The 27,660-nt window shown below is 43.3% G+C and overlaps 1 protein-coding gene across 2 annotated transcripts in view; it reads left to right on the top strand.

The window, feature by feature from the left end:
• Positions 1-27,660, top strand: part of LOC140191476 (arf-GAP with GTPase, ANK repeat and PH domain-containing protein 1-like) — a 188,138-nt gene that overhangs the window by 102,323 nt on the left and 58,155 nt on the right. For both annotated transcript variants that reach the window (XM_072248921.1, XM_072248920.1), the window contains exons 4-6: positions 10,715-10,800; positions 14,344-14,485; positions 23,903-24,037. In XM_072248921.1, coding sequence (XP_072105022.1) covers positions 10,715-10,800; positions 14,344-14,485; positions 23,903-24,037 — 363 coding nt within the window. The remainder of the gene's footprint in view (positions 1-10,714; positions 10,801-14,343; positions 14,486-23,902; positions 24,038-27,660) is intronic.

Below are 27,660 nucleotides of genomic sequence, written 5' to 3'. Positions count from 1 at the left end.
AAGGTGGCATTTAGATAACTGGTACAACATGATATGCTCAGCAGCCTCTGGCTGTATTATAAGCTTTCTATCATTCTAAAGCACTTTTAATGTGGCAAAAAATGTCCCAAGACATTTCAGAGAAGCTTTAAACAACCAAAAAACAAAATTGGTGTTTAATTTTGCCATGGGTTTTTCACGCTGTCATTCCCAGGGCAGGCTCACATTGTCACAAATGGTCCATAATGGAATGTGGAGAAATTCGCAGCATTTGTTTCTGGTTTCTGCTGGTTCCTGCTGCTGCCTAGCTGATTCCCTGCACGGATGTGGAACTGTCTAAATAAACTCTTGACCTAAGATGCCAGCAGCAACCTACACATTTTTACTTAGTTAAAGAAGCTTTTTTTCCTCAGTCCCATTTCCAGGGGTTTGCAGTAACCAGATAAATCAAATTGGGTTTACATTACCTGGGATTCTGGAATTTGAATCCTGTGTTTTAGGAAGTTGATTCTGGGCATGTGGTGAACACTAGCTTGTTTATTGACCTGTCTACATAATTGAGAAAGGGTTTGAACAGTTGCAAAATTGCAAATGCATTCATTGTGTTCTCGCTTATGCTGTCACTGCCTAATTATAAGTGCGTCTCTCTAGTACAGTTTGCCACAGAACCAGATGACTCAGACTTCACCCTTGACTTGTATCAAGTTACCAACAGTGCAGTAAATGGTTCCATCTCCCATCAACCCCTCCTCATCTGGTTTTACCTGTCGCCTGCCTCACCCCCTCCCTCTCATCTTTTTATACTGGGTAACTCCCTTCCACACGCTCCGTCCTGATGCAGAGCCTTGACCCAAAATATTGATTATCACTTTGCCTCCACAGCTGTTGTCTGACCCACTGAGTTCCTGCAGCAGCTTGTTTTATCCAAAAAGTTACCAACCCCCAGAGTGCTAGTCCTGTGTCTCAGGAATATGCACAAGATCCTACAACATTTCTTGCAGAAGTTTTGGACCCCAGGTCAATACTTATGAATCTCCTACTGTCTTTTAAAAGCAGAAGGTGTAGTCATCACTTTGTGGGACTGTGCTGTGTGCAAATTGGCTGCAGTGCTTCCTGCACTACACCAGCTGCTTTGAAGTGTGCTGAGGTCGATATTGAGTTTATTACCGCATGCACAGGTGTCTTCTAGCCGTATCACAGGCACACAGCATTAAATAAGCAACATTCACAAGAAAGAAATTAGTTAAACAATTTTTACAAGAAAGAACACAATTAGGACAAAAACTGCCAATTTTAGTGCTAAGTAGGCATTATATAAATGCTAAAAAAATATTCTGCTGATGGGACTCAGCAGGTCAGACAGCATCTGACATTCAATGTTTTGGGTCAAGCTCCTTTACCTGGACATGTGAAGGGTCTCAACTGAAAACATTGACTATCCATTTCCTTCTACTGATGCTGTGTGACCTTCTCAGTTCCTCCAACAACTTTTCCCCCCCCAGATTCCAGCATTTGCAGTCTCATATGTCAGCACTATATAAATACACGGTTTTCATTCGAACATGGACCTGATGCAAATATATTAATGCGTTGTGCTCTGGAGGGTGTGAATGAAGGCAGATACCTTGCTGTTCCCTTGGATTTGAAATACACGCTGTCAACTGCTATTTGCTCATTATTCAGAAAGCTAGTAGCCAGTACGAAGGGTTCAAGCAAAGAAGAACCAAAATATGGGTTACTTCCTCGTTAAGTGAAATTGCCTCAGGCTTTTACCTAAATAGACATCATGATAATTAGAATTGATTCATCAGCAGCAGAAAAGGAACGCCACTTTATTCAAAAGAAGATGCAAAAACCTACCAGCTACCAGATGTCAGTCAGTTTACTGCTGTTGTTTGGCAGCTACTGAAAGCAATCATTAGCAGGAAAATGATCACTCGAATAAGTTTAAAGGAAAATCATCAGAGATTTGAAGTTGATGTGCTTATTAAATTTGATACAATTTTTTGATGAGGTAGTAGGCTGCTGATGTGTTATTAGTCTGAAAAGGTGTTCGCTGAAGTGCTACATATTACGTTAGCAAAGTTGAAGCTCTCAGTAATGCCCCCTTTTTTAATAAAACTATAGTAGTTTATTTACAACACATATACACAAGGTACAGACAGTCAATATTTACAAGACAGCAAGTATACTCAAATTAAAATATGGTTACTAGTGTATATAAAACAATCAATACCCCAGGGGCCTCACCGCTCACGGAAGTCCCCAATGTGCTCGCTGCAACCATGTGCTCCCTCTCCAAGGACAGCCAGGCAGGAACGTACCCTTGGAAAAGGGGCAAGCAGTCGGCCTGGGCTGCACCCTCCACCTCCTAGACCCATGAATGGGCATCTTGGCCAGGCTCAGGAGCAAGCCCAGCAGGAGATCCTCCTCACGTCCCACCCCCTTCCAAACTGGGTGCCCGTATATGAGGAGTGCGGGACTAAAGTGCAGCAAGAACCTCAGCAGCGGCCCCTTGAGAAACTCAAAAGAGGGGCTGCAACCTCTCATATTCTGTGTAAGCATGGTTCACTGACTCCTCCCTCAATAACGCCCCTTCCATAGTGTGACCCTCCCTCAGCATTGCCCTCCCACAGTACTGCCCCTCTCGCAGTGTGGCCATCCCTCAGCACTGCCCTTCCACAGTGTGGCACATCCTTAGTATTGCCCCTCCACCATTACAGTACTCCCTTATCATCACCCCACAGCAAGGATGGTGCTCCCTCAGCACAGCGAGAAATCCCACTGCACTGGAGTGGCAATCTAGATTTCTATGCTGTGGTTTCTGGAGTGGGACTTAACCTACAACCTTCAGATTCAGAGGTGAGAATGCTACCCACTGACAACCAGATCAGGTCGTTGAGCAGGGAGCTGCCTTTATGGACCTACCCCATTAGAGCTCTTGCAACAATATACAAATTTGTGCCTATGGCTTGGCCCCTTTGGAGTGGGAGACTGAGCCAGGATTGTGTGCTGTGCCAGCTGTCCTCTTGGAGAAGGAGCTTGAAGCACACATCAACTAGACTTGTGAAACCCCGCTGGTTTCTTTGGCTGCACAAATCTAGGGAATACACACCGCGGGACAGCTCCCCCACCCCAAACCCCGGTTTCTGTGGATGCTGTGTAATTTGCTACCCTGTTACAACTCAGTGCCCAGAAATAACAGACAGCACACTGCATACGATTAAAGGAATTATATTTATGAATCTTAGTAAAGAAAAGAAAAAAAAACAATAAGGGCCCATTATAATTAAACAGTCAAATGTTCACAAGTTGGAGCTCAACTCTTCCAAAAGTCATATTCACTGATCCTCAGTCAACTGCGGCACCTTGCTTCTTCGAATCATGGTTCCCCCACTGGATTGAATCCTACAACTGGTTCTCTCCGGTGTCTTCCCTCTTCATCTGCCGCTGAACAAGGGACCCAGCTCACATTCCAGAGCACCCGTTATCTTTAACCATAACCCAAACATTGCTTCTACAGAAAGACCATTTCATTAGCAGTGAAACCCTTCCCAGGGTGTTACTCTTGCATGTAAAGATCGGCTATGTGGCTGAAGTCATTATGGAGACAAAACACAAGGAAATTGGATGGGTCCTAACAACTCCAGTCTTGCATGTTTAGTTCTGCCTACAGCACTTCACCAGATCCTGGCCACAGATGATGCTAGGGACTTTCCTAGTTTGTGCCACTGTAGTTTCCAATGCTAGTTAGACATATCCCTGCAGACACAGCACGTGACATCCTGATGCCCCAACCAAACTTTTTTTTTGCTGATTCAATCTTTATATCCATTATAATCACCAGTGTTCATTGGAAATGGACCACCCTTCTTGGGTCAAGTTCAAGTTTATTGTCATCTGATTGTAGATATATACAATCAAACAAAACAATGTTCCTTTGGACCATGGTGCATCCACAAAACATATATCACATTCAGCACATAAAACAAAATATTACCACAAATAAGTTGATAAAATATAATTCAAGATGCATGTGAAGTGCACAGCACAAGTAAACAGTAAACAGCTCACTGTCCTAGTAACAAGACCTCAGAATAGGGCATTCATTAGTTTCACAGCTTGAGAGAAGAAGCTGTTACCCAGTCTGGCAGTCCTAGTCCAGATGCTTCGTTACCTCCTTCCTGACTGTAGTGGGTCTGAGAGATTGTGGGATAGCTGGTAGGGATCCTCAACAATGCTTCATTTCATGTTCCACTGATTTTTCTCTCCAGACTGCTTTCTGTGTCTGGGAAAGTAATCCCTATGTCTTGGAGACCTTCACATTTCTGGAGACCCACATTCAATAGGGGTAGCAAAAAATCTGCTTCTGTGAGGGCTAGGGGCAGTTGCCAAATGAAGGCAGAAAGACTAATTACTTAAAGTGGTTTGGAGTAAAATAAACACTCTTATACCCATGTCTGACCACCAATAGTGTTGTGCCAAGGTTTGAAGTAGAGTTCCTTGATAATGTGCAAGATATGTTATTTTAAAATTTTCTTTTATTAATTTCTGGAGGGAGTGAATGAAACATTCCCCAGCTGTAAAGTGAACATTGATTTTTCAGAAAGTCTGCTTGACTTTACAGGATGCGGTTAAGAAGCTCACTTTTGACAGGATGTGGTCCTTACACAGTCCGTTCACTTCAGCTTAGCTCTTTGTTATCTACCTAGCTGTTTTGAAGACTTTATTTTTAGCTTGGCCTCCATGCAGTCTTTCCATCAAATTTCAACAGTTTTAATGTTTTATGTAACTACCACAAAAGTTTTTTTAAGCAAATAACTAAAACACTCAAGACTCTCTGACTGTGGGACAGAGAGATCAATTTGTAACAGTTACTTTGAGGGGGTCAGAAGAATTGTTGATATTTTTCATTATTTTACCAAATATTTTGTTTTTTCAAGCAATTGAACTAAGCACTGAATAGTTAGATTCCCACCAATAATGGCTTTAGCATTGTCTTCCCCAAGTTCCATCATGGACAATTCTTCTGAAAACATTTCGCTATCTAATATCTTGGGAAGGACAATATCTTGGACCTCAACAACACCTTGCCCCTTGGCACAGAAATGGGGTCAAACTCTGCATTCCTGCTGAGTCTCCTGCTCCTGCTACCAACCCCCCCCCCCCCACCCCACTACCATCACACCTCCAGGCTTCCTGCCTGGCATGAACTCATCCTGGCTGGAGCTCATCCAGTCTTGCATGAACTCGGGCTAAGTATTTAGATGACTTGGGTTACAATCTTTGACAATCCCCCACCACCCCAAGCACTGTGCTCCTTCCAACAATCCCATATTCTGCCTCTCACTGAATTAGGTCATCCGGTCCTGAACTGAGCTTGTTGCTTGATGGTCCTGCCTGAGTCCATCTGTTGCTGTATCATAGGCTACCGGACTGCTATTGAGTAGATACGCATTCAAAACCCACTGAGGCAGCTGGGGAATTTAAATGTAGCAAATTAAATAAATCTCTTGACTAAAAGGTGTGTGATATTGACTATGAAACCCTTAAATTGTGGTTAAGAAGCCATCTTGTTCTTATCCAGTCTGATCTTCATGCACCTCCAGATTGATGTCAAAATGGCTGACCCTTAAATGACTTCTGAATTGTCTCAGCTTAGAGGCAATTTGCAATAGGCAATAACTGCCTTGTGTTCTACGGGCTGTTCCCAGATATGCACACTGAGACAAACCTTAGCTGTTGCTGGAAGATCATCAACCCCTTGGAAGATGCACTTTGTTCTGCCTGAAGCACATTGGTCTTCCAGCACAAGGATCTATCTGCCAGTGAATACTGCTGACAGTACTGAATAAATTAAAAAAGCTGCAAATGACATGAATAAAACTGCATTCTAAAATAATAAATAAATAAGTGCTAGCCTCTGAGAAATGGTGGAGAGAATGTACCCATAGAAACCCGCATTATGTTGGACAACAGTGTGTCTGGTTGTATCAAGCTATGCATATTCTCTGGAAATGTAAACTTGCAGTCAGAATTGTTATATTGTTATGTTTTACAGCACAAAAACAGATTCTTCAGCCCAACTCAGCCATGCCAAGCAAGTTGCCTTCCTGAGCTAGTCGTATTTGCCTGTGTCCCTTGACCCTTCTAAAGTTTTCCTATCTGTATAGGTGTCCTAATGTCTTTTAAACATAGTTGTAACCTTCTCTACCACTTAACTCTGGTAGCTTTTTTCACATACATACCATCCTCTATGTGAAAACCTTGCATCTCAAATCCTCTTTAAATCTTTCCACTCTAAACTTAAACCTCGGCCCTCTAGCAGGACAAATAGTCTCAAATGAAGGAGGCTGAGGGATGGCCTTCTAGCATCACAGTGTACTGAGGTTCTGCCTGTCCCCAGTGTTGTGAACAAGGGGGGTTGGATCCGGCTTCATTGCCTTAGAAGGTTCTATTCTATCATACTACCTAGCATTCACTTGGCATTCAGGATGAGGTAGTAAATTGGATTAGACATTGGCTTTGTGGGAGAAGCCAGGGAGTGGTAGTAGATGGTTGCCTCTCTGACTGGAGGCCTGTGACCACTGGTGTGCTACAGGGAATCGGTGCTGGGTCCTTTGTTGTTTGTCATCTATATCAATGATCTGGATGATAACATAGCTAACTGGATCAGCAAGTTTGCGGATGACACCAAGAATGTAGTAGACAGCGAGGAAGGCTATTGTGGCTTGCAGAGGGATCTGCATCCCCTGGAAAAATAGGCTGAAAAATGGCAGATGGAATTCAATGCAGACAAGTGTGAAGTTTTGCACTTCAGTAGGATTAACCAGGTTAGGTCTTAGACAGTGAACTGTAAGGCACGGAGGAGTGTGGTAGAACAAAGGGATCTGGGAATACAGGTACATTCATTTATTGAAAGTGGCATCACAGGTAGATAGGGTCGTAAAGAAAGTTTTTGGCACGTTGGCCATCATAAATCAATGTGTTGAGTACAGGAGGTGGGATGTTGAAGTTGTACAAGATGTTGATGAAGCTCAATTAGGAGTATTGTGTGCAGTTTTGGTTTCCTACCTACAGGAAAAATGTAAGTAAGGTCGAAAGAGTGCAGAAAGAATTTGCAAGGATATTGCTGGGTTTGGAGGACCTGGGTTATTTAGAAGATTGAATAAGTTCAGACTGTGTTCTTTAGAACATAGAAGATCGATAGGAGACTTGATAGAAGTATACAAAATTAGAGGGGTATACTTTATACTTTATTGTCGCCAAACAATTGATACCAGAACGTACAATCATCACAGCGATATTTGATTCTGCGCTTCTCACTCCCTGGAGTACAAATCGATAGTAAATATTAAAAATTTAAATTATAAATCATAAATATAAAATAGAAAATGGAAAGTAAGGTAGTGCAAAAAAACCGAGATGCAGGTCCGGATATTTGGAGGGTACGGCCCAGATCCGGGTCAGGATCCGTTCAGCAGTCTTACCACAGTTGGAAAGAAGCTGTTCCCAAATCTGGCCGTATGAGTCTTCAAGCTCCTGAGCCTTCTCCCGGAGGGAAGAGAGACAAAAAGTGTGTTGGCTGGGTGGGTTGTGTCCTTGATTATCCTGGCAGCACTGCTCTGACAGCGTGCGGTGTAAAGTGAGTCCAAGGACGGAAGATTGGTTTGTGTGATGTGCTGCGCCATGTTCATGATCTTCTGCAGCTTCTTCCGATCTTGGACAGGACAACTTCCATACCAGGTTATGATGCACCCTAGAAGAATGCTTTCTACGGTGCATCTATAAAAATTAGTGAGGGTTTTAGGGGACAGGCCAAATTTCTTTAGTTTTCTCAGGAAGTAAAGGCATTGGTGGGCCTTCTTGGCAGTGGACTCTGCTTGGCTGGACGAAGTCAGGTCATTTGTGATATTGACCCCGAGGAACTTAAAGCTTTTGACCTGTTCCACTTGCGCACCACCGATGTAAATTGGGTCGTGCGGTCCGCTACTCCTTCTGAAGTCAACAACCAATTCCTTCATCTTGCTGACGTTGAGGGATAGGTTATTGTCTTTGTACCATGCCACCAGGTTCTTAATTTCCTCTCTGTACTCAAACTCATCATTATCCGAGATACGGCCTATAATTGCTGTGTCATCAGCAAACTTATATATGTAGATAGGGTAAATGTAAACAAGCTTTTTCCATTGAGGTTAGGTGGACTGCAACCAGAGGTCATGGGCTAAGGGTGAAAGGTGAGAAGTTTAAGGGGAACATGAGGGGAAATGTCTTCACGCAGAGGGTCGGGAGAGTGTGGAATAAACTGCCAGCACAGTGGTCTATACAAACTTGATTTCAATGTTTAAGAGAAGTTTGGACAGGTACACGGATAGTGGGGATACGGAGGGCCATGGTCCCAGTGCAGGTTTTTGGGATTAGGCAGTTTAAGTGGTTTTGGCATGGACTAGATGGGCTGACGGGCCTGTTTCTGTGCTGTACTTTTCTATGACTGCACCTGCCCCTCCCCCACAGAGAAACATTCATGCATTAGCTGAAGAATGGATTGAACATTTCCCCCAGTGGTCTGAGAGCTTGTGAGGGTTGGCCACTCAGGCAGAGGCCCACAGAACTGTTCTTTCAATTTAAGTGAGAAATTTGAGTTTCTGTTTTCCCAAAAGGAGAGGGTTTACACAGGTAAGCACACTGTGTAGCCAGCTCCAGGACAGTCAAACACTCTTTGGCAGAGTTAGCCCTTGGGGAAGCCCATTGTTGGGAATTAACCAGTTGATGTCATTTACTCATTGCTGGTCCAATGGGAAGGCCTCTCTATTATGCTGTTGACTGATCTTTGAACCATCCAAATGATAGCACGGAGCAAGTTGGTTTGTTGCACCTGTACTGGGACTCTTGAAACTAACTCTTATTTGTTCTTTTCTGCCAGTTCAAAACCAAGTTCATTGTCACATGCACAAGTACATGTATACACACCCAATGAAAAATTTACTTGCAGCAGCATCACAGGCACATAGCATCAGATAAGCAGCATTATCTGAAGAACATAAATTATATTCAATTATACAATGAAAAACACAATTAGAACAGAACAAATGAAGTCCATTGTGGTACAATGTGGTCAAAGTGTTGCTGTACTAGGGTAGTGATTAAGGTTGTGCTGATTGGTTCAGGAACCAAATGGTTGAAGGACAGTAGCTGTTCCTGAACCTGGTGATGTGGGACTTCAGGCTGCTATTCTCCTGTCCAGTAGTATCCTTGAGAAGATGACATAGCCTGGATGGTGGAGATCTTTGATGAATCTTACCTCCTTGATGCAGTGTCTCCTGTAGGTACTACCAGTGATGGAGAAGGATGTGTCCGTGTTGTATTGGGAAGAGTCCACTACTTTCTGCAGCTTATATTCTTATGTATTCAAATTGCCGTACCAGACTGTAATACATCCAATCAGGATACATCTGTTTGCTATAATGTTCGGTGAAATGCTGAACCTCCTTAACTATCTAAGAAAGTAAATAGTCATAGTCATAGTCATACTTTATTGATCCTGAGGGAAATTGGTTTTTGTTACAGTTGCACCATAAATAATAAATAGTAATAGAACCATAAATAGTTAAATAGTAATATGTAAATTATGAAATAAGTCCAGGACCAGTCTATTGGCTCAGGGTGTCTGACCCTCCAAGGGAGGAGTTGTAAAGTTTGATGGCCACAGGCAGGAGTGACTTCCTATGACGCTCTGTGCTGCATCTCGGTGGAATGAGTCTCTGGCTGAATGTACTCCTGTGCCCAACCAGTACATTATGTAGTGGATGGGAGACATTGACCAAGATAGCATGCAACTTGGACAGCATCCTCTTTTCAGACACCCCCATCAGAGAGTCCAGTTCCATCCCCACAACGTCACTGGCCTTACGAATGAGTTTGTTGATCCTGTTGGTGTCTGCTACCCTCAGCCTGCTGCCCCAGCACACAACAGCAAACATGATAGCACTGGCCACCACAGACTCGTAGAACATCCTCAGCATCGTCTGGCAGACGTTGTTCAGTAGCTAGTCATCAGGAAAAAGTGAACTTGTATTTGCCACCTTTCAAGATCTCAGCTCAACTGATGTTAGAAGTTTTAAAAAAATTGTTTTTAGTTTGCAGATAAGCTGAGCAACAGGGAACAAGTAGACAGTTAAACTGACATTACTAGTTTGGTTGAGGGATGAACATTGGCTGCAGGACACTGAGGAGAATTACATAATTCCTTTTGAAATAGTGTTCTGGGATCTCTTAAGTCCATCTAAAGGAACTGACAGAGCCTTTCCTCAATACCATCCATCTGCCAATGCAGTGCTCCCGCAGTAATGCCGTTCCTGCAGTGTGGAGCTTCCTTAGTACTGCACTGGAGCATTATCCTCAAGTTTTCCTCTCAAGTCTGTGGGGTGCAGCACAAACTCAAAAAATATTAACTCATAATCAAGAGAGTGCAGTCCACTGAGCCACAACTGAACCCAACACAGGAGTAATAAGCTTGTCAAGTCAAGGGCTCATTCAACAGCAGTTAAACTGTGACTTGTTTCCATGGCCATTGGATTTCTGTTGCAGTATTTCAGCAGCGGGTTTAGACGTCGCAACCAGTGTGAGTGACCCAGGCTTAGCAGCAGAACACGTGAAACAGTCATGAGAAAAAAATAATTGCTGTCTATTTGTCTTGAGCATCTTTAACATCTCAATCCCACTGTGTCTTTACCAGGTGGTCGATACAAGAAAGAAATAAATATCAATGGTCAGAACCACTTGCTGCTGATTAGGGACGAAGGAGGTCCTCCAGATGCCCAGGTGAGTGTTTAACAAAACTTGGCCTGAAGCAGAGGTGCATTGATTCGGGGGCACATCAGGTGCTGAGGCCAGACTCACAAATGCCAACACCAAACTCACAAAATCCAACACCCTTTACCTTGTTGAGAACAGGAGTGGATGAGAAGATCCAAGAATAACTGGGCTGCGGTGATGGCTACATTGTGCTACAACGTTGGGTGTGTTAGTGACCAGTTACTCTGTTCACCAGCCAACCTCAATGTATTTGGCACTTCCTGGTAACATAACACAAGTGGGAGCGAGGGGAGCGAGGGGGTGCTGTCTGGAATCAAATGCTCAGTCAGTTTATGTACTGTGAGGTTGTCTGAGCGCTTTCACATCAAAGGAAATCCTTTTCTTTATTCTCTTGGATTAAAGCTCAAGTTCTGTTGAAAAGGCGATGCGAGATAAACTTTGTTTAAAAAAAAACAACACAATCCAGCAGCATGGATAAATAGAATCTTGAAATTTGCTTAATGAATTCTGTAACAGAAAGGAAAATGTACCCCTTTCAATTTGACTTTCCATTCTCACTTGTCGGTCCATGGCCTTCTCTTCTGCCACAATGAGGCCAAACTCAGGTTGACGGGGCAACATCGCATGTTCTGTCTGGGTAGCCTCTGATAGCAAGAACATCGATTTCTCTAACTTCCGGTGATTACTTCCTCCTTACCTCTTCTGTCTTTTTCCACTCCCAATTCTGGTTCCCCTCTCACCTCACCTCCTTCTGATGTCCCTCCTCCTTCCCTTTCTTCCATGGTCTACTCTCCAATCAGATTCCTTCTATAGCCCTTTATCTTTTCCACCCTTCATCTCCCAGCTTTCTACTTCATCCCTCTTCCCTTGCCCACCTACCTTTCCCCTTACCAGGTCTCACCTTTCATCTGCCAGTTTCTACTTCTTCCCCTCCAGTCCACCTTCTGGCTTCTTGCCCCTTTCCTGATGAAGGGTCTTGGCCCAAAAGGTTGACCATTTGTCAACTTGCTGCCTGACCTACTGAGTTCCTCCAGTATTTTGTGTGTATATCTCAAGATTAACATGATCTGCAGAATCTCTTTTGTCTAGGTAAAATTACTTGCTTCCTCTTACAAACAAGAGGGAGTAGGGAGGTGACTGGCTGATGGATCACTGAAGAATAGCCAGTTGCCTCTGTTACAAATTTCTCACTTGGCAGATTCATTAATGATAGAGTCTTAACTTGTATGGAACATCCTGAGTGGTCAAAGAGCCTGCCCACACCCCTGATTGAAGGAAGTAACCAATTGAACATCTGAGCCATAGGGCACTGTCCTGAAGTTTGGAGGAAGCTTGCCTCCTGCATTAAGTTGCCCAGTGGTGAATGCCAAAAAATTAGGGAGGTCCTTGCTGCAGTAGTGGGGGCCAGACCAACCAATTCCTGCTGGCTGTAACACAAAGCACTGGAAGAACTTAGATCAGGCAGCAACTGTGGAGTTGTGTGTTGGAACTTGTGTGTTGTTCCAAATTCCAGTACCTGCAATCTCTTTATCTCCTGCTGGTTCCAGTTCAGAGCCTGGAATGGGGAGGTGCTGAGCTGATAAAGGTCTGCTATGTTTTGCTGGGGCTGGAATGAGCTTTGCAATGTTTCCAGCTGATGTACCAAGCCCAGTTATACTCACCAGGAACTAAATAAGCATTTGACATTTTGTCACTGAGAGAAAACACTTTAAAATCTTTAATTCATCCAGCATTTTGAATAGAGGAAGTATTAAAATTTTAAGTGCTGTTGAATATTTGAACTGTCTGCTTCTAACTGCCCATGGGCATAATAAACTGTTCCAATAATATGCTGATTAATGAGCTCTGCCCTAATCGTATAATGGGTCCATTTCCTACAATCTCTGCACTCTTGTCTGCCACACATTCCTTCAACAAATGAAAACCAGAGTACACCATGATGATTAAAATACCACCATAACAGATTGGCATTAGTTATATTTAGCTGTTTGATTGATAGTGTGAAGTCTTCCTGAGCACAGTTGCCAATATACACTGAGTCTGAGGCTCACTTCACTCGTAAACCAGTGACTGAGACCTAGCGAAATTACTTCTATTGCCAGCTTTGCTGCCTTCACTTTTCCTTTATCTTTTTTCCTCCGCTACTGCCTCCTTCATTGTTGGACCTTTTTCTTCACTGCCCTCTGTTTTAGGCTTTGACTCGAACCCTGCGGTAGACATCTTGCTCAGCATTTGTTATTTTACCCAAAGATCAATCTTAGATGCAAAACTGAAATGCCAGGTATTGACCACCTCCTGCAAGCCAGAGTCTACCCTTTAACATTGAGTCACCCACCATCAACAACCTGAGGTGGGGGGGGGGGAAGGGTGGTGTAGGAGGATGGGTATATCATTGACTGGAAGCACAATTGAACCAGCCCTATGCATACTAGGGCTACAGGAGCAGGTCAAAGGCTGAAGATCCTGTAGTGAGTGACCACCCCTGCCGAAGCCACCATCTACAAGGCACAGGTCTGGAATGTGATGGAATACTCTCCACTCAGCATAAAACAGAGGAGTAGAATTATGTCATTCAGCCCATCAACTCTATTCTGCCATTCTATCATGGCCAATTTATCTTCCCTCTCAGCCCCATTCTTCTACCTTCACCCCGTAACTTTTGATGCCCTTACTAATGAAGAATCCACCAATCTCCACTTTTAATATACCCAATAACTTGGCCTCTACAGCCATCTGTGACAATGAATTCCACAGATCCACCCTCTGGCTCAAGAAATTCCTCTTCATCTCTGTTCCAAAAGGGACATCCTTGTGTTTTGAGGCTGTGCCTTCTGACCCTAGACTCCCCCACTACAAGAAGCATCCTCACGACATTCAATCTATCTAGGTCTTTCAATATTTGATAGGTTTCAATGAGATCCTCCTTTATTCTTCTGAACTCCAGTGAGTACAGGCCCAGAGCCATCAAACACTCCTCGTCCATTAACCCTTTCATTCACAGGATCATTCTCAAGCTCCTGTGGACCCTCTCCAATTCCAGGATATCCTTTCTTAGATAAGGGGCCCAAAACTTCTCATAATGCACTAAATGCAGTCTGACCAATGCTTTATAAAGCCTCAGCATTACATCCTTGCTTTTGTTGAGTTCTTCCAATGTTCTTTCTTTTCTTCCAGTGGTGCTTGCCTTGTGGTTGGGAGCCAGAAACCAGCCTCCTGACAGGAATTGGTACACGTCACAGGAATCGCAGCACAACAATGAGAACATCAACCCATTACACTTGTGCTGGTTCTGTTTGAATAACTGATCTTGTTTGTTCTCCTTTTATGTAGATACATTTTACATTTAGAAGGTTCTAGGCCAAATGCTGTCAAGTAGGACTAGCTTAAATGAGCATCTTGGTTGGCATGGACCAGTTGGGCTGAAGGGCCTATTTCTGTGCTGTGTGACTCAATTTTCTTCTTTAGTTTCAAGCACCTCTTAGACTGTATAGTACATACACCGATCTGGAAACAGGCCTGCGTATTTACACTGTTCCATTCTCTCCACAGTTTTCCACATGGGTCGATGCTGTTATATTTGTCTTCAGCCTGGAAAATGAGAAGAGCTTCCAGACCATCTATAATTACTACACCAGGCTGGCGAGCTACAGAAATGCAGCCGAGATTCCACTGATATTGGTGGGATCGCAGGGTAAGAACAGCAGTGAGCACTGGGTGCTCCGTTTCTGACCACTGAACCCATCAGTCTGACTGGACCAGCAGCAACCATCTCTGTTTCAAATGTTAGGGCATCCAAGAGCTCCCTGGATTTGTTCAGAGTTTTCATGAATAACCAGAGACTATCAAGGCTCCTGGAACTTTGGGCCAAACCTTTTCAATCCAGTACCAGAATCAGATTTATCTTCCGCTGACATGTGCTGCTTTGTGGCAGCAGTGCAGTGTAATTCCAGAAAAAAAACTGTAGGTTACAATAAAAAATAAGTAGTGCAAAACAGGAAGATTGTAGATAAATGGAAGTTGTAGGATCATCACCCACCAGATAGTGCTATTGAGCCATTACCAAAAGTTTTATCTGGTTCGAGTTGGCAGTTCATAGTCAGGGAGAGCCCAGTTCAGTTCCCAGAATAAAACCCACAAATTGCCTGACACTGCTAAGAAAAAGGTGTGCATTTTTTATGGTACCACTTGCAACCTTGGGATGCATTGATAGCTATAGCAATCTTTCAGCTCTACAGTTTTCTCAAATAAAAGCAAAAAAGTCAGAAACACAGAGAAGATCAGGGAACCTCTGTGTAAATGGCACAAACAGTATGGTGTGTGTGTGCTTGCATGGTTGATTGACACCATCTGACATAATACCCACATCTACCCCATCAGACACCTCCTGGCCCATTAATTAAGAAGCCTTTGGTTGCCACATTAGTCTCATGCATCATCTCAAAACTCACAGAACCACAAATCACCCTTGATCCAAAGGGATTGCCTTAGTGGAATGCCTCACTCACTCAGCGCAACCCCGCCCCCCTCCTCCCCACTAACGAGGCTCTCTTATTTTTCCTCCAACCAGTTCTGTCCCCTCCACCACTTCCAAAAAGCCTTTGAACTCAGCCTTTGTGATTGGCAGTGTCACAAGGCAAGAAATAAGGCATGAACTCTCTGCTAAAATTGACCTCTGTAGCAAAGCAGCCTTCATAATCCCGCCTCTCCCTTATTCCCTTATAGAGGTTAGGCATTTTATAAACTCCGTCTTTATGCATGTCCCATGGAAAAATCCTGGGACAGGGGCTTGGGGGAAGAGCAGTGGTAGCACAGCTGAAATGGATGTTGTGATTTAAAGTATGTGCTGATTGTTCATAAATGCTTCAAAAAATAAATTAATAATTCATGAGTGAAGATATGAGTCTCACAAGGCTGCAGACTGGAAGCTTATAAAGCTGATCCTTAATCAACGCAGGGAAAGGGGCCCTCCATTTTCTAGTCTGTGCTGACCTTCAACCACCCATTTACACTGATTCCATGTTGTTCTCCCCAGGTCCCCATCAACTCCCCCTGGATTCCACCCCTCACCTGTAAGTCAGTGGCAATTTACAGCAACCAATTAACCCACTGAAACACACGTCTTTGATATGTGGGAGGAAACCAGTGTGTCCAGAGAAAACCCACTTGGTCAAAAGGAGAACACGTAAACTCCACACAGATAGTGTTTGAGGTCAGAGTTGAACTCTGGTCGCTGGAGCTGGGAGGTAGCAGCACGATCAGCTGCTCCAGTGTGTTTGTAATCAGCAACATTTATAGTGAGCGTCACTGTAGAGCACTTTGCCTGTCCTGATGTGTTAGTGATGAGAAAGCTATATGAATGGCCAGAGTCCACTGTGTGGGGTATAAGTAAAATCAGAGAGGACAGAAGGTCAGTCAGTCCATCCTGACACCGTTTGGTTTCTCTAGCCTGTTCTGCATTCAAGGGAAAAAAAAAACTTGTATTTCCAGTATATTGTCCCAAAGCACCTGAAAGCTGATGAGGTACTTTGGAAGTGTGTTCACTGTCAATACTGTAGGAAGGGTGGGGGCCAGTTCGTACATCAGAAAATATCCACAAGTGGAAGAGCAGATGTAACCAGGTTATCTGTGTCAGTTGTATTGGTTGATTGAGTGATAAATGTTGGCCCTAGAAAATCAGCAGGAAGTCCCCTGCTATCCTCAGGAAGAGTCCCAAAGCCTTGTATGTAATCTTTCACATTCACCTGTGAGGGTAAACAGCGCTCAACTTTAATGCGACAGAGTTATACAGCATGGAAACAAGCCGTTCAGCTCTACTTGCCTATGTCAACCATATTGTCCATTTGAGCCAGTCCCATTTCCCTGCATTTGGCCCATAGCCTTTTTAACCTTTCTTATCGAGGTACCTGTCTAAATATCTTCCAAACCTTTACCACTTCCTCTGACAGCTCATTCCATATAACTATCACCCTCTGTGTGAAAAAGATCCCTTTTAAATGTTTCCCCTCTTACTTAAACCTGTGCTCTCTCATTTTAGGCTCCCTTATCTTAGGGAAAAAGACCTTGTCTAGACACTTCTGATTTTATACAACCCCATAAGATCACCCCTCAGCATCCTTTGCTCCAAATTCATAGCCTTTCCAGTTTCTCCTTATAACTCAAGCCCTCCAGAACCATCTGAAAGATGACAGCTCCCTCAGGTTAGCACTGGAGCGTCAGCCTTGCTCAGCTCCCTGGAGTGGGAGTCAAACTGGGAGAGTACAACCTACTGCCCTACAGCTGATACAAATTCAATGAGACCAAGTCTGATCTGTTTCTACGCTTCTTACCCTTACCCAAAACTCACTTGACTTCATCCTATCCCACACCTCATAGGAGTTGGAGTCCTGGTTTCTGAATATCGCTTCCAAAAAGCTGAGCTCCAACTGTAAAATGATCCCCTCCTCTTTTGATTTCCAGCACACAATTCACCCACATCTTCACTTGTGAAATTCAGTTAGATAACCAGCATCTCCATCTGAATTCAAGGGACTAGAAGACAAATTAATGTAACTGGAGTCATTGTTTAATCTCACAAGAGCTGTATTATTAGATTAGATTCAACTTTATTGTCATTGTGCCGAGTACAGATACAAAGCCAATGAAATGCAGTTAGCATCTGACCAGAAATGCAAAGAATAGTGTTATTTACAATATAACTGTGAATAAAAAGTAAGTGCTACAGCACACAAATATAAAAGTACTGAGACAGTCCAATATGGGTGCAATACTGCTTAGTGCTGTGACGTGAGGTTCAGCAGGGTCACAGCCTCAGGGAAGAAGCTCTTCCTGTGCCTGCTGGTGCAGAAGTGGAGGCTCCTGTAGCGCCTACCAGATGGGAGGAGAGTAAAAAGTCCATGATTAGGGTGAGATGCATCCTTGATAATGTTTTTCGCCCTGCCCAGGCAGCGTTTATGGTAGATGTTCTCAATGATGGGCAATTGGGTGCCGATAATCCGCTGGGCAGTTTTCACCACATGCTGGAGTGCTTTGCGGTCTGATATGGGACAATTGCCATACCACACTGAGATGCAGTTGGTGAGTATGCTCTCAATGGTTCAGCGGTAAAAGTCCATCAGTATCCCTGGACAGCGGTGAGCGTTCTTGATGCTCCACAGGAAATAAAACTTGATTATGGAGTTAGAACCTCCAAGTTATGGAGTTAGAATTATATCTCCTCCAAGGCAATTAGCTTATCCTCGAGTTGAAGGGCAATGATCTTGGTGAAACCACACCTCGAGAATTGTGTGCTGTCCTTTCTGAGGAAGGATGTTGTTGATACAGAGGGAGCGCAGCAGAAGTTCACCTGACCGATTCCCAGAACAGTGGCATTGGTTTATGAAGAGGAATGGAGTGGATTAGATTCATATTTACTGGAATTTAGAAAATAAGAGGGGATCTCAAACAGCAACAAAATACGATCAGCATTAAGCAGGCTAGACGAGGAAGGATATTCATGATGTCGGTGAGTCCAGGACCTTGGGTGACAACCAAAGGATGAGGGGAAAGTTACTTAAGATCAATTTCTTCTAAAGGATAGGTGAACCTGTAAAATTCTCCACCACAGAATGCAGTTGAAGTCAAATTATTCAATATATTCAGGAACCAAATACAGTGTCTATACAAAGTAGTTACCTCCCCCCCCCCCAGAAGTTTTCATGTTTTATTGTTTTACAGCATTACAGTGGATCTAATTTGGCTTTTTTGACATTGATCAACAGAAAAGACACCCATGTCAAAGTGAAAACAAATTTCTACAAGTTGGTCTAAATTTATTACAATTATCAAACACAAAATAATTGATTGAATAATTACTCGCTCCCTTCAAAGTCAGTATTTAGTAGATGCACCTTTGGCAGCAATTACAGCCTTGAGTCTGTGTGCATAGGTCTCGATCAACTTTGCACATCTAGACACTGCAATTTTTCCCCCATTCTTCTTTACAAAACTGCTCAAGCTTGGTCAGATTGCATGGGGATTGTGAGTGAACAGAACTTTTCAAGTCTAGCCTCAAATTTTCAATTGGATTGAAGTCTGGACTCTGACTTGGCCACTTCAGGATATTATTCTAGTTGTTTTTAAGCCATTCATGTGTAACTTTGGCGTTATGCTTGGGGTCATTGTCTTGCTGGAAAACAAATGTTCTCCCAAGTCGCAGTTCTCTTGCAGATTGCTTCAGGTTTTCCTCCAGGAATTACCATAAGACAAAGGAGCAGAAGTCGGCCATTCTGCCCATCGAGTCTGCTTTGCCATTTTATCATAAGCTGATCCATTCTCCCATTTAGTCCCACTCCCCCGCCTTCTCACCATAACCTTTGATGCCCTGGTTACTCAGATACCTATCAATCTCTGCCTTAAACACACCCAGTGACTTGGCCTCCACTGCTGCCCGTGGCAACAAATTCCATAGTTTCACCACCCTCTGGCTAAAAAAATTTCTTTGCATCTCTGTTCTGAATGGGCGCCCTTCAATCCTTAAGTCATGCCCTCTCGTACTAGACTTCCCCACCATGGGAAACAATTTTGCCACATCCACTCTGTCCATGCCTTTCCACATTGGAAATGTTTCTGTGAGGCCCTCCTCATTCTTCTAAACTCCAAGGAATACAGTCCAAGAGCAGACAAACATTCCTCATATGTTAACCCGCTCATTCCTGTATTTTGCTGCATTCATTTTGCCCTCTACCTTCACAAACCTTCCAGAGCCTCCTGCAGTGAAGCATCCCCACAGCCTGATGCAGCCACCCTCATGGTTCACGGTAGGGATGGTGTGTTTTTGATGATGTGCGGTGTTTGGCTTCACCAAGCACAGCATTTCGTCTGATGGCCAAAAAGTTCAATTTTGTTTTCATCAGACCATAGAACCTTTTTCCAGCTGACTTCAGAGTCTTCCATATGCCTTCTGGCAAACTCTAACCGAGATTTCATGTGAGCTTCCCCCTCCCCCAATAGTGGCTTTCTCTTTGCCACTCTCCCATAAAGCTGCAATTGGTGAAGTACCCGGGCAATAGTTGTTGTATGCACAGACTTTGCCCATCTCAGCCACTGAAGCTTGTAACTCCTCCAGAGTTGACATTGGTCTCTTGGTGGCCTCCCTCACTAGTCCCCTTCTTGCACAGTCACTCAGTTTCTGAGAACAGCCTGCTCCTTGCAGATTTACAGCTGTGCAATATTCTTTCCATTTCTTGATGATTGACTTAACTATACTCCAGGGGATATTCAGTGATTTGGAAATTTTCTCGTATCCATCTCCTGACTTGTGCTTTTCAATAACTTTTTCATGGAGTTGCTTGGAGTGTTCTTTTGCCTTCATGGTGTAGTTTTTGCCAGGATACTGACTCACCAGCAGTTGGACCTTCTTCTTCTTCTTCTTCTTCCTTTTTGTTTTATGGCGGTTGGCAACCAGTTTTCAGAGCATTACTGCCACCTGCCAGACTTGTGGTGTTCCAACCAAGTATGTGCTGGAGTTCTCTACTTTAGACAATCTAGTTCAGCCTGCAGTTCTCTATTAGCATCACTCTGTAGTTGCAATTCCTCATGAAAGCTTAATGCGCTCATTAGATAATGCCGCAAACTGCTATTCTTCCCTAATTTTGTCTCGTTTTCATGTAGTTGCATTACCTCAATAACATTGATTTCATCTACATCACTTGTAAGACTAAAATCATCTTGTTAAAGAATAGTAATTATCACACGTTATACTTTTAAACTTGTTTTTCCAAGTCTATCTGCTTTTTCAGGTTTTCCTTTTCTTGGATCGTAGCCTGCAGTCATTTACTGAGACTTTGGAGTTCTTCTTCATTTGCTTCCATGTTTTCATTTTATAATCTGAATGTAGATAATTCACTTTGTAACAAATTCATTTTCCTTTTTGTATCCTTGTCATAATTTCCTCCATTTTCCAATCTCTTTCCAACTCACCGTTGTTCTTGTCGGGTACTTCTATTTGTTGTTGGAGTTCTGCACATTTACCCTGGGCTTCAACCATAAAATCTGAGGGTTTTCCTTAAGTCCTGAAACATTTCTTACATTCTTGACCATTTGCGATAAATATACTGCCATTAAGATTCCATCTCCCCTGCCTGTGAACTGTTGGATCCTCCATTCAGGGTTTCTTTGACTTCTTCCCACCTAATCGCTTTAATATCAAGATATTTTTCTGCAGACTTGACGATAATTTTAATTTTTTCAGTCCTTTTGCTTGTTTGCGCTGAACAATTAATTGCATCCACCATAAAAAGTATGAAATCCTTTCTACTCATTAATTGTGTATCCTTATTTTTCATATTACAGCCCTCACAATTCACCAGTTTATTATTCCCTGTATTTGTTTGCTTGACAGCCTTTTTCCAGCCAATTCTTTCACTGCCTCAGCATAACTGATTCCTTGAGTTACTTTTACATATTGTATCTTAGCCGCCTTCTTGCTATAAATGCATCCTCGATAAGCTGCGCTGTGTTCCTCACCACAATTGCAGCATTTCAGCCTAGCTCCCGCTTCACATTTCCCATATTCATGTTCAGCGCATCACCCACATCTTTGTTTTCCTCTGCAGACCACCGCAATGTGCCCAAATTTCTGACATTTATAGCATCTTAAAGGCGGTGGTATATATATTCTAACCGCATAACACATATACCCTAAGTAAACATTAGTCGGCAATCTCTCGTCATCAAAGTTAATCATTACCAGTAAACCATCACACTTTTTCCCGTTTCTTGTAACTTTCAAACGTTCGGCTTCAATAATTTTTGCTCCTTTTATGTTCTGTTTAATCTCATCTATAGTAACTTTTGTTGGTATCCCCGAAATAACTCCTCTAGTCCACTTTCTATTGTTGGGTATTGAGCATTGTACTTCTTTGCCATCTATTTTACATAATCTTATCACTTTGCCTTGCTGAGCACTATCTCGACAAATCACTGATAGCGATCCATTTCATAAAATCTTTGCTCCTTTAATCTCGCCTATTATTTTGTTGAGCATCTTCGTCATACGAATCGGGTTCCAGTCACCAAAAGACTAAGTCTTCGCTTAGTTTTATAGTGCTTTAATCTCATCTTCTTTCCATTTTTTTGCTGTCCTGTTTTGATCATCCACTGACTCCTCAGAGTTTGATATCCCGTACCTCTGCTTTCTTTACTTACTCTTTCCATTCCGTTCCTCTTTCCCGCCGACCTCCATCTCTAGTTCACTTCCACTCTCGCCAAAAACTTCCTTCAACAGCTTGGCTCTTTCCTTGATGTCCTCTCTCTCCACCATTTTCCAGTCAGCCATCTCAACCCACTGCTTCCAACACACACTCAACCACCTCCCTACGCTAGCCAGGCCAGCCCACAGTTGGACCTTCCAGACACAAGACTACAATCCATTACTACAATCAATTGAAACACCTTGACTGCACACAGGTGATCTCCATTTAACTAGTTATGTTACTTCTGAAACCAATTGGCTGCACCAGTGATGATTTGATGTGTCATATTAAAGGGAGGGTGAATATTTATGCAATCAATTATTTTGTGTTTCATATTTCTAATTAATATAGATCACTTTGTAGAGATCTGTTTTCACTTTGACATGAAAGAGTCTTTTTCTGTTGATCAGCGTCAATAAAAACCAAATTAAATCAACTGCGTTTCAATGTTATAAAACAGGAGAACTTCCAAGAGGAATAAATACTTTTTCCAGGCACTGTATAGTTCTTGGGGTTAAAGGAAGCGAAGGACATGGGGAGGAATCAGGAACAGGATACAGAATCTGAAAAAGCTCCCGATACAAGAGTTTGGCCCGAAACATTGACAATTCCTTTCCTCCCACAGATGCTGCTTGACCCACTGAGTTATTCCAGCAGGTTGTTTGTTGCTCCACATTCCAGGATCAGCAGTCTCCTGTGGCTGTACTGAATCTTAATGATCAGCTGTGATCATATTCACTGGTGGAGTAACTCAAAGGGCTGACTGGCTACTCCTACTTTTTGTGTAATGGATGACGCCTGGCTCCATATTTTGAGCATCTCCCCAGGGTCCTACAGCCACCACCCCCCCCCCCCAGCTATTTTCAAAGGAATTCCAAATTAAGCGTGTACCTCCCTACCCAGAAGAGTCTTGCTCTCAGTAAAGACATTAGCAAGCCAAGGAAGATGGCAAACTCTGTGGTGAGGTTGTTGCAAATTTTAAGAGCATGAAATCTGGTGGGGAAGGGAAAGAAAGTCTGAGGGAGGTAAAGAGTTCAACACAGCAGGTGTTGGAAAAGAATGAATTCAGGTTAGCAGATACAAGCATAAAAGATGGGAGTAGGAAGAGGTATTTTAGTCCTTTGTGTCTGCTCTGACATTCAATAAGATCATGGCAGATCCCCTGCCTTTACTTCATTTCCTGCCAGTTCCCCCCAGTCCTGGACTCTGTGTTACCCCAAAAATCAGTATTTGCCTTGGCTTTGAATATACACAATAACTCTGCCTCCCTTGCTCTCTGGGCACAGTTCCACAGCTTGGACTGAAGACATTCTTCTTCTCAGCACTAAATGGCCAATCCCCCAATACTGAGGCAGACATTCGGGACAGGTAGAACAGCCTTTCAGCATCCAGGCCAAGGAGCTCATTTGTATTTTATACATTTCAGTTAGGTCACCTTGCATTCTGCTACAGAGATGCTCAACCCATTCTGATCAAGAAAATCGTCATCTCAAATCTCCAGGCAGAGGTTAAAGGAAGGTTGGGTAAGAAGGCACATTTAACCAGGGCCTTTGCTTGTATTCAGTTCAATACCGTGAAAGATTTAGAAGTACAAGGTCAGTCTGTGACAGGCATTCAGCATAATGACACATTAGCACCCCTCTGTATTATGTGTGTCGTACTGTTTAAAGCTATAAAGAGGCCTGCTTCCTACAATTTTAATGTTCCAATTATTTCTGGAAATAATCAAATTTGAATTGTTCTCAGGTGCATACTAATTTCAAATTCCTTATTATTGAAATTAACTTCAAGTTTATTAGCATCCAAGGCATTAGTCATGGAGCAGTTCTCAATGTCTGTCATTTGATATCTAAAAGCTTTGCTTCCCTCACTTGCAGATGCAATCAGTGCCACCAATCCACGAGTCATTGATGATGCCCGGGCACGTAAACTCTGCGCTGACTTGAAACGCTGCATGTATTATGAGACCTGCGCAACGTATGGACTCAATGTGGATCGAGTTTTTAATGAAGGTACAGTCGGCCCTCCTTATCCGCGAGTTCCGCATGCGCGAATTCAACCAACTGCGAATCAAGAAAACCTCTTCCAGAATTTGATGTTCGAACATGTACAGACTTTTTTTTTCTTGTCGTTATTCCCTAAACAATGCAGTATAACAACTATTTTACATAGCAATTACATTGTATTAGGTATTATAAGTAATCTAGAGATGATTTAAAGTATATGGGAGGATGTGCGTAGGTTATCGTGGATCGAGATCGAAAAAAAACTGGAAGTTCTCTTACTAAGTAAGTCAGAACAGGTACATCCAGTATTATTTAGCGTCAGTTAGTCAAATGTTTGTCTTAGTGTATAGTATATATTTTACCTTTCTATGCATATAAAACACTTAAAAAACGTATGTTTCAGCGCCAGGCTTGGGAACGGAAGTTCCCGAGTTCAATCCAGTGACAAATCGCTCCCGAGCGTGCTCTCCATCCGTGCCGGGTTGATGTGGAGGAACAAAGACCCAAAACCCCAAAACCCAAAAACCCAATAATTAAACCACTGCGTTGCTTATTAATAATTGTAGCTTTAATCGGGGCAGGGCTTTTCTCACTTTATCCTTTAAAACTGTTCTGATCGTTGACCGACTATAGCCTAATACTTTTCCAATGACCAATGGTATTTCACCTCTTTCCAATCGCTTTATTATTTCCACTTTATTTTAAATCGCGATTGTGATTATTTTCATGAGCAGAAACACTGTGGATTGAGAGCTCTGCCGCCGGGTCTTAATGTCCGCCGCACTGAGACCGGTTAAATAAGGTCCGGGGTTCTGCTGGGTCCTAAGGTCCACCACATTTAGACAGGTTGAATAAGGGACTTGGGCATCTGCGAGGGGTCCCGGAACCAATCCCTCGCGGATAAGAAGGGCTGACTGTAATGGCTTTGTGTCTGGCACTCAGTGTTTGCCCTTTGCAGTTTGTCCAAATAATACAGAGAAAGGATAAATGTAAAACTGATCCTTTCATATTCCTTCCAGGAATTTAGAATCTTTGTAATGTGGGAAACATAGCAACCGGTTTGCACACAGCAGGATCCCATAAACAGCAGTGTAATGCAGACCTAATTGTATATTTTAGTGGTGAGTATAGGTCCCAGGGCACTGGAGAACTCCCCTGACTTTTTACTTGTGACAGGATCTGAATGTGCAGACAGAGTCTGGTGCAATGTCTTATTTGGACCTCCACCCTCAGCAGATCATTAGCCTTGATTCCACCATCCAAACCCATCTTAACACTCCCCTCCCCCGCTCTCCGCTTTCCACAGAGATTCCTCTCACTGTGATTATCTTGTCCATTTGGCCCTCCTCACTAACCTCCTTTCTGGCACATATCCCTGCATGTGACAAAAGGTGCCCATTCATCTTCCCTCACCACCATTCAGAGCCCTAAGCAGTCCTTTTAGGTGAGGCAACACTAGCTGAAATCTGGAAATCTACTATTTCCGGTACTCCTGATGTGGCCTCCTCTACATCGGTGATATCCAACGTAGATTGAGATACACTTTGTCGAGCATCTTTGCTCCATTTGTAACAAGCAGGATTTCCCAGTGGCCAACCATTTTAATTCCAAAACCTATTCCCATTCCGACATGTTGGTCCATGTCCTCTTCTACTGCAACAATGAGGCTACTCTTGGGTTGGGGGAGTAACGCCTTATATTCCATCTGGGTAGCCTTCAACTTGATGGCATGCACATTGATTTCTGTATCTTCCCTTTCCTTCCCTTCCCTCTTCTTCCATTGCCCACTCTAGCTCTCTCTTACCCCTTCCATTCTCACCTGACTATCACCTCCCTCTGATACTCCTCCTCCTTCCCTTTCTCCAATGTCCAATCTCCTCTCCTATCAGATTTCTCCTTCTTCAGGCCTTTACTTGTTCCACCTATCACCTCCCAGCTTCTGACTTCATGCCCCCTTCACCCTCCACACCCACCTACCTTCCCCCTCATCTGGCTTCACCTATCCTCTTCGAGCTTGTCCTCCTTTCCCTCCCCCATATTTTTATCCTGGCTTTTTCCCCCTTCCTTTCCAGTCCTGTCGAAGTCTCAGCCAGAAACACTGACTGTTTATTCCTTTCCATAAATGCTACCTGACCTGCTGAGTTCCTCCAGCATTTTGTATGCGTTACTCTAGATTTGCAGCATCTGCACAATCTCTTGTGTTTTTGATTTGTGCAAGTGAAGACTCTGGAGGGGCTTTGAATTTGACCAGAGGAATGTTGTCCACTGTGCCACGATTCAAATGGAGGGGCCTCAGTAAGACCGCTACAGGCTCAGTGAACTAAACTCAGTTTCTGTTCATGTTGCAAGTGATTCTACTAGTGGTAATACTTCACTGTGAATTTATGACATTGTTTGGCTGTGAATGGTGTTACATTCATCCCTGATTGAATTTCAGCCCCATAATGGTCAGTGGGTAATGACCAGGAATAGATGTTTTCTGCAGTCACAGTATTCCTTTTGCTGATCGTATTGGCACTGACCATTTATAACATCTGGGACCCTTGGCTGTCTGTGGGGCTTGTAATCAGTGCTTTTCCTTCTAAACTGCCTACTTTGCACAATGTCTTCCACTGTTGTCTCATTATGCTTTGGAGGCAGGTTGGTTCTATTGGAGTGATGTCTTACCTCACTCTGGTGAAAGCAGAGCAGTATCCGTGACCAGTGACGGCCTCCTATTTAATTCTTACTGAACATAGTCTCTGCTCACAAAGGATGTAAAGGGGTACCCAAAAATCCAAACCCCACACCAGGGCAAAGGGTTCAGTCTGTAAGTGTACAAAATGAGACGGGATGCTTTGTAAAACCCAAACTTCACTAAGATGATTGAGAGCAGTTGAGTATTACACTAAGTGTTGTTTGAACTGGCCGTCCTCTTGCACCTTCCCAAATGAGGGGGGGATGAAAGGAAAGAAAGGATTGGTATTCCTATAGCAGAAGCAGAAATGCTGGAAGAACTTGCTTGACTGGATGAGGGTTCCAGGATCTCTGGATTAGTTTCACATTCCAGCAACTGTAGCTTTATTTATTTAGCACTTTGCTCGCATGAGTTTCATATCCTTGGGAATTCTGAGAGCGCTTCACAGCCAACGTGCCACTTTTCAATAATCCTGATTTCCCCTAACTTACATGGAGCCCTGTCACCCTGTGCTGCTGTACTGCCAGCTTGGCAGCACCTCGGTTTTAAAATTCTCATCCCTTCTCATCCTATCTTGTTCTGTCCACTTCCTAGATCGAAAAGTTAGCTGACACCTCTGATCCCCTCTGCTTCCCATCTCATGATTCCTCTCACTCGGCCACTGGCAGTTGAGACGCCCTTCCTTATACCTCGCAGCCTCTCCACCTTCATTAAAACCCTCCTCAGAACCCCTATCTTTGATTGTCTTAATGGTTCTTGGCCTCATATTTTTTACAGGCTCTCTTGTGGTACCTTGGAACAATGCAGGCTCTATATAAATGGAAGTTGTAGTTTTCATTGAACTATAATCATTGTTGTAAAGTAGGGCTAGCTAAGATGTAGAAATTTCTACTTGTCAGGGAGGGTGAATTCACTGTTGAGCCGGATTGCTCTGGTGCACGATGGGACCATC

This window comes from Mobula birostris, chromosome X (genome assembly GCF_030028105.1).
Source record: "Mobula birostris isolate sMobBir1 chromosome X, sMobBir1.hap1, whole genome shotgun sequence".
NCBI classification, from domain to species: Eukaryota; Metazoa; Chordata; class Chondrichthyes; order Myliobatiformes; family Myliobatidae; genus Mobula; species Mobula birostris.
The sequence above is the reverse complement of the archived record's forward strand: the minus strand, read 5'-3'. Positions and strand labels throughout refer to the sequence as shown.